The 7230-nt window shown below is 44.2% G+C and overlaps 1 protein-coding gene across 2 annotated transcripts in view; it reads left to right on the top strand.

Annotated features, from left to right (window-relative positions):
* Positions 1-5935: 5935 nt before the first annotated feature.
* MED23 (mediator complex subunit 23) overlaps positions 5936-7230 on the top strand; it is a 37229-nt gene continuing 35934 nt past the window's right edge. For both annotated transcript variants that reach the window (XM_017829224.1, XM_017829214.1), the window contains exon 1: positions 5936-6073. In XM_017829224.1, coding sequence (XP_017684713.1) covers positions 6014-6073 — 60 coding nt within the window. In that variant the 5' untranslated portion in view covers positions 5936-6013. The remainder of the gene's footprint in view (positions 6074-7230) is intronic.

The raw sequence follows: 7230 nt of genomic DNA, 5'->3' as shown, positions 1-7230 counted from the left end.
ACTGCTGGTTGACAGCCGGCTAAACATGAGCCAGCGGTGTGCCCAGGTGGCCAAGAAGGCCAAGGGCACCCTGGCTTGTATCAGCAGTAGTGTGGCCAGCAGAACCACGGCAGTCCCTCTGTACTCAGCACTGGTGAGGCTGCACCTTGAATCTGTATTCAGTTCTGGGCCCCTCACTACGAGACACACGTTGAGGTGCTGGAGCATGTTCAGAGAAGGGCAATGAAGCTGGTGAAGGGTCTGAACCACAAATCTTATGAGGAGCAGCTGAGGGAGCTGGAGTTGTTTAACCTGGAGAAAAGGAGGCTCAGGAAGGAACTTTATCACTCTCTACAACTACCTGAAAAGAGGTTATAGCCAGGTGAGGATTGGCCTCTTCTCCCAGGTAACAAGTGACAGGAGAAGAGGAAATAGCCTCAAATTGCACCAGGGGAGGTTTAGATTGGGTCTTAGGAAAAATTTCTTCCCCAAAAGGATTGTCAAGCATTGGGACAGGCTGCTCAGGGATATTGTTGAGTCACCATCCCTGGAGGTATTCAAAAGACATGTAGATGTGGTGCTTAGGGACATGATTTAGTGGTGGACTTAGCAGTCTTTTCCAACCTAAATGATTTTATGATTCTGTGATTCAGGGGTGTGCCTGCTTCACTATGGACCTATCCACATCCACAGACACTTTGAGGTCTATCTGCTCCAGCATGGAGTTATTAACAGGTCACAGACCCTTTAACCAGATTTCAGACTGTAATTACAGCATGCCTACCACAGCAGTATAGAAACACCAGCAGTGTCCAGCCCAGACACGAAGCCAGTGCTGTTATCAAAACGTTCCTAAGCACAGGAAGGTAAAATGAAAAGCACTACAGCAAAGGACAGCCAAGACCAATTGCTGCACTCCAATATAGAGTAAAGCAAGAAAGTCCTGTGGTGAGAGCAACAGCCTATCAATTAATAGCTAAACAGATGTACCAGCTATAAATCCAGTAGAGCATATTCCTATCAAATCTGTCATTATCTTGAATCCCTCTGGCCCCACACTGGGTGCCAAAAAGCACATTTGTTGGTTAATCTGAGCAGGCAGCTCAGCCTCACACATCCTCTCACACTCTGCTGTGGGAAGGGGGGAAGAACAGGAAGGGTAAAGTGAGAAAAAAAAGTGACTTCACATAAAGACAGTTAATAGATAAAGCAAACAAACAAAGCAAAATCCGGAGCTCATCGATACTTCTCATCAGCAGGGGGGTGTTCAGCCACTTCCAGGAAGGCAGTGTTCCACCGCATGTAATGGTTACTTAGGAAGGCAAACACCATCATTCCTTCCTTTTCCGCCTCCAAAGTTTTATTGTTGAGCACTCTTTCATATGATGTGAGGTATCCCTTTGGTCAGCTAGGGTCAGAACTCCCATGTGTAACCCCTCCCAACTTCTTGTGCACCCCCAGGCTATTCAGAGAGAAGGCTTTGAGGGTGTTTAAGCACTGCTGAGTAATAGCTAAAATGAACAGGATGTGATCTCATACATTCGATTTTGCTACTTTTACACAATCATTGCTCTAATTTCACATACTTTACTACCCATGTGATGAATTTCTATGACATTTCTCACCAATAAGATTATAAAACTTAATAAACATTAACCAAACCCCGAAACTTTTCTATTTAAAGATCAAGGGCCTCACACATTTAAAAATACTTCTTTTCCTCCCAGCAAAAGAAAATTCACATTAAAAAAAAAAGCAATCAATATGATCGATACTTAAGAGTAAAGAAAACAACAGGGAAGAAGGAAATAATTATCTATTATCCTTTCTTTTTTCAGTTACTAAATCATAAATTTAAGTGACCATTCTGCATACAGACTGATACTATGCAAAGGCAGGGTTAGGGTACAAACAAACCTACACCCCTATAGTTAAATTGCAGTCCTCTATTCATCTGGCACTTTCAAAAACCAGAAGATATTTTCAAAGAACTCAGGCAGGACATTTCTGACATATGCATGTCAGCAAGCATGTCAGGAAAATAGGGAGAGTAATTTCTAAAGAGCATTGTGTTGTAGACCCTTTCAATTTTCACTACTACAGCTAAGTTCTCTAAGGCAATGAAGAAATAGACAAGCTTTACATACTATGAATTCAAAGACACCTTTATACTCATCATCCACCTTCTAAAATGAATGGCATTCAGGAAAAAGAACTCCAAAGCTTAACCATTTTTCTCATAAATGTTTCCATCCATAAACAAATGGTCATTTTGATGAAGGCATTTTTGCCAGAGTAGTATATTTACAGTTATTTTAAAAAGTGCGTCTCTTTTTCTGTGTTTGGATGAAGAGGGTCATTTCATCTTCACGCAAATGCTGCTTTTCTTCCTTGTTTGGTGGGGTGTGCAGCTCTGTGTTACCTAACACAGAGTCTGATAGTAGTTCATGCCTTGGCAGTCACCTGGGTGCAATCTCATCACAGAAGGGCAGTACTCTTTCTCCTCATGGACACTTGGCTCCCTTAGGCAAAGCAGGATGCCTGTTCTGCTGTGGCTTTCCTGGCCCTCAGCTCCACCCCAATACCTAGATTCTCTGCCAAAGTGTGACTGAGATAGGATAGCCAGGTCTTTGAATGTGCCCTTCCCCACACATGCACACCCATTCCTTTGCAATTGTCTCTGATGAGAAATATGATTTTACTAAGATAAGAACACCCAGTGGGCACTACAGGAGGAACTGTCTGGATGCTCGCATAATGATGCATTCCAGAGACCAGGAGCTGTGATGATTTTGATTGACTTTGGTATACAATGGTTTGCAAAAGTGTTTAAAATACTGCTGGAGACTGAGCCAACTGGGTCAACTGGTCTCCCAAGATCGCAGGCAACTTCCAGGCAGTTCCCCCTGTCCTGGTAGGGACACCTGCAGAGGATGTCCAGCCCAAAGAACACTCACTTTTCAATGGGTGAGTAAAAGCACCAAAATCTGGTGATAAAATCTTGAAATGGTTCCATAGGTCCTTTGATGCTTTGCGATTGTGCATTCTGTAAGGACAAAGAATGTAAACCTGTACGTTCCTAGCTGCTTATATGATAACCCTTTCAACATGCTTATATTGTATACTGTATTGGCGATATTTAGATACTGTATTAGCAATAAATCTAATCATAATAATCCACATAACCAGTGTCATACTTCTTGTGTCTGACCAAGAGTCTTCTCTCTACTACTCTGCTACACAAATATAGGATCACAGGTAGTTCAGTTTTGTTAAAATGAGATCTGGTTAGATGAGGTGTTCATTTAGGAGATAAATCACCATTTGGACCTCTTTGGGGGTTCAAGGCTATTATGGTTGAGTGGTTGAGTTTTTAAACTCAAAATTCTATGGTATAGTATTTGGGACAAGTAGTGGATCAGGACTCTAGTTAAGATTAGACCAAGTCTGTCTAATAACGGTGACCAGTTAGATTTGGGCTGGTATGGTAAGTACCATTTAGAATGCCTCTTGGTTAATGATCTAAAATCAAGGTAAAGTTGCATTAGGCACAAAGTAGTGGACAGATTGTATCGTGGTACATAATAAGGTTGGATAGAAATGGCTGTTAGCCAGTGAGTGTGACAGAGCAATAAGGCAGAAAAACAGTAAAAATAGTAGACTGGTCCTCAAAATAAGAATAAGGTATTAGCATGAGTAAAACAACTTCTTTGGGGCTGCATTTCCAGTTGTCTTCTGGGTCACTATGGGAATGGATTAGGAGCTTGGCATAGAATTTGAGTACACATTTATCCTGGGCATTGCCATTTTGATAAAATACGAGTCCATCTGCCCAGGATGGACAAGTACTGACGCTAGATGTTGGCAGGACATACATGGGTATGTCAGATTGTTCTGCAACATACTTTGAATAAGCATACAGTGAAGAGTATTATGAACATTTCTTACAGAATAAAGAACCTCTTTTTAAGACGGAAGGCAACCCAATTTTAAGAGCAATACAAGCAAGTATAAGCAGACCTTCAATTATATTCCTTCTGTTTTCATTGGTTATCCATTACATGCATATGTAGGTAAACAATACACAGGTAAGCATTGTTTGTTTCCTAACCAGATATTTCCCAGTACTGACAAGGAAGCACTGCCTTCAACGTGTACTGTGCCTGTTGGCTGCAACACATCTCTGCTAGGTATGCAAGCACTGGTGCCCCATATATCACAATTTCCCATGGTACTTCTTAAATTTATTTATAGCATTTCTCGTTGTTTATATTATGTATTCTTCTATGACTATTTACACAAAAGCTGTTTACATTTAGAACAAATAATTATTTATCCAATTCCATGTAAGCTTTTCCCCTATGAGTACACTGCTATTTTTCACTCAGTTCTGAGTCTGGAAATGTTAACTTCACACTGCTCTGAGGCCTTCAGTTATCAGCTTGATAGTTGATCAAACAGAGAGACAATCAACTTTATTTTTCTGCTGAAAACATAAGTTTGCACCTGATTACCAGCACTAGCTGAATTTAGGTTTGCAGCTAAACAGCCACAGACAGCTCAGAAAATACAGTGTCAACATCAGAGACCCACAAAATGTTAAAACTGTCTTGATTTGGCATTTTACATTTATTTTTAGTATAAAAACCACCTCATAAATATAATGCTCTCTGCAGCTACCCTATAGGAGGTTGTAGACAGGTGGGTGTCAGTCTCATCTCCCATGTACCAAGGTGTAAAACAAGAGGAAATGGCCTCAAGTAACACCAGAGGAGGTTTAGATTTGATATTAGGAAAAAATTCTTCACTGGAAGGGTGGTCAGGTATTGGAACTGACTGCCCATGGAAGTGGTGGAATTGCCATCCTTGGAAGCGTTCTAAAAACGTGTAGATGTAGCACTTGGGGACATGGTTTAGTGGTGGGCTTGGCAGTGCTGGATTAATGGCTGGACTTGAATATCTTAGAGGTCTTTTCCAACCTTAATGACTTTGTGATCATAATGTAATACTAATTTTTAAGTGTAATACTATTGTATTTTACTATGTCCAGTTCTGGGCTCCTCAGCACAAGAGAGATGTGGAGTTCCTGGAGTGGGTCCAGCAGAGGGCAACAAAGATGATTGGGGGACTGGAGCACCTCTCTTATGAGGAAAGACTGACAGAGTTGGGCCTGTTCAGCCTTGAGAGAAGACAGAGAGGACCTCATCAATGTCTATAAGTATCCGAAGGGAGGGTGTCAAGAGGATGGAGGCAGGCTCTGCTTGGTGGTGCCAAGTAATACAACAAGAGGCAACAGGCAGAAACTGATGCAAGAAAGTTACACTTAAACATGAGGAAGAACTTTACTGTGCAAGTGACCGAGCACTGGAACAGATTGCCCAGAGAGGTTGTGGAGTCGCCCTCACTGGAGATATTAAAAAGTTGCCTGGACACAATCCTGTGTAATGTGCTCTGGGATGACCCAGCCTAAGCAGGGAGGTTGGACTGGATGATCTACTGTGGTCCCTTTTAATCTGACAAATTCCACGATTCTGTGATAATGTATTCCTAGGTGTCTTCAGATAAACGCATTTTCAGCTTGTTCTATGACTTACTATGCGAATGAATGACTCCACAGTAATTTCAGCAAACTATATTCCCACAATAATGCAAGGGATGATTGCCATAAGAACCAGAACCAGTATTTTGCCAAATTATTGTAAGAAAGGATTATTCAAAAAACAAAGAAGCCTAAGAAAATATTTTCGTAAAGAAAAAACAAAACAAAACAAAACAAAAACAAACAAACAAATCAACCAAACCCAAACCACTCCCAAGTTTTAAGTGGTTGTTGCTTTCCCCCTTCGCCCTCTGTTCCCGCTTTTCCCCGTTGCCGGGCAGGCAGCGGCGGGCGGCGGCGCCCGGAACGGCCGTACCGAGCAGCCGCTTCCCGGGGAGCAGGATCCGGGAGGAGCTTCCGGAGGGGGCGGGAGTCGGGGTGGCGGGCGCTTTTCTCTGCGACTGACAAAGGGCTCGGCGGGGCCCGGCCGGCCCCATGGCCATCCCCATGGTGCCCATGGAGACGCAGCTGCAGAGCATCTTCGAGGAGGTGGTGGTGAGTCCCTCCCCGGGGCGCCGCCAGCGGCGGCGCAGGGTTGTGGGTAGGCCCGGGATTCGTCTGGGTCCCTGCGGCCCACCGGGCGCCCCTGCGGAGTGGAGACATCTCGAAGGAGATGAAAACCAGCGGGAAGAGGGGCCACTGATTCTCCTGGCGTAGTTGGTGCGGTGAAGCCTCGCCGCCCTCCCCGGCCGCGTTTGGCCCTGTGCCAGCGGCGGCTCCGGGGCCCGAGGGATCCGTGGGGGGAGGGGGTTTTCTCGGGGCTGAAATCGCTCTTCGCTGAGTGTTACATAAAAGCTGACGCAGAGCAGGACTGGGCATAAAAAGGGCATAAAACCGGTTGCTTACCCAACACCAAATTCAGTGCACTGAGTTTACTGCAGAATAAGCAGTTTAAGGAGGCGCTTTGAAGGAGACTGTGAGAAGATGAATGTCTTGAAGAGACCTTTTTCTTCAGCCAGCATAAGGTGAACAAATAGTGGAAATACATTTGCACAGTGGTGCCTGCAAAATGAAGCACAGTTAGCCCAAAGTCCTCTACTCATAGGACAGTCCTTCCAGCCCTTTCACTAGCTTTGGGTTCATTCAAGGACCTCCACATCCTTCTTAAATTGCGGGCCCCAGAACTGCTCACACTACTCAAGGTGAGGCCACACCAAGGATTAATACAGCAGAATAATCACCTCTTTGGCCAGCTGGTTAAAAACAGTGTTCGTAAGCAGCAAACACTGGGGTTTGCCCTCCTGGCTGCCTGGGCTCCCTCTGGCTCACAGAGGAATATTTGAGCCAGCTGTCAAATAGCACCCCCAGATCTCTTTCCAAAGGGCTGATCTCCAGCCAATACGTTCCTGATTTATACTTGTGTCCAACATTACTCTGTCCCAGGTGCAGAATCTGGCACTTCTTAAATTCCATGCCACCAATTGCCACATCCTTCTGTATGGCCTCTCGTCCCTCAGAGAGTCAACATACCTCTCAGTTTAGTATCATCACAAAATTTGCTCATGGTGCATTCAACCCCTGCATCCATATAATTGATAAATTTATTGAACAGGGCTGACCCTACAGCTGAGCCCAGAGGAACACTGCTAGTGACCTGTCACCAGCCAAATGCAGACCCACTCAATGCAATCCTTTGAGCTCTGCCCTCCAGC

Source organism: Lepidothrix coronata, unplaced genomic scaffold (assembly GCF_001604755.1).
Source record: "Lepidothrix coronata isolate B3197 unplaced genomic scaffold, Lepidothrix_coronata-1.0 Scaffold5, whole genome shotgun sequence".
Classification (NCBI taxonomy): Eukaryota; Metazoa; Chordata; class Aves; order Passeriformes; family Pipridae; genus Lepidothrix; species Lepidothrix coronata.
This window is presented reverse-complemented; position numbering and strand designations above follow the sequence as displayed.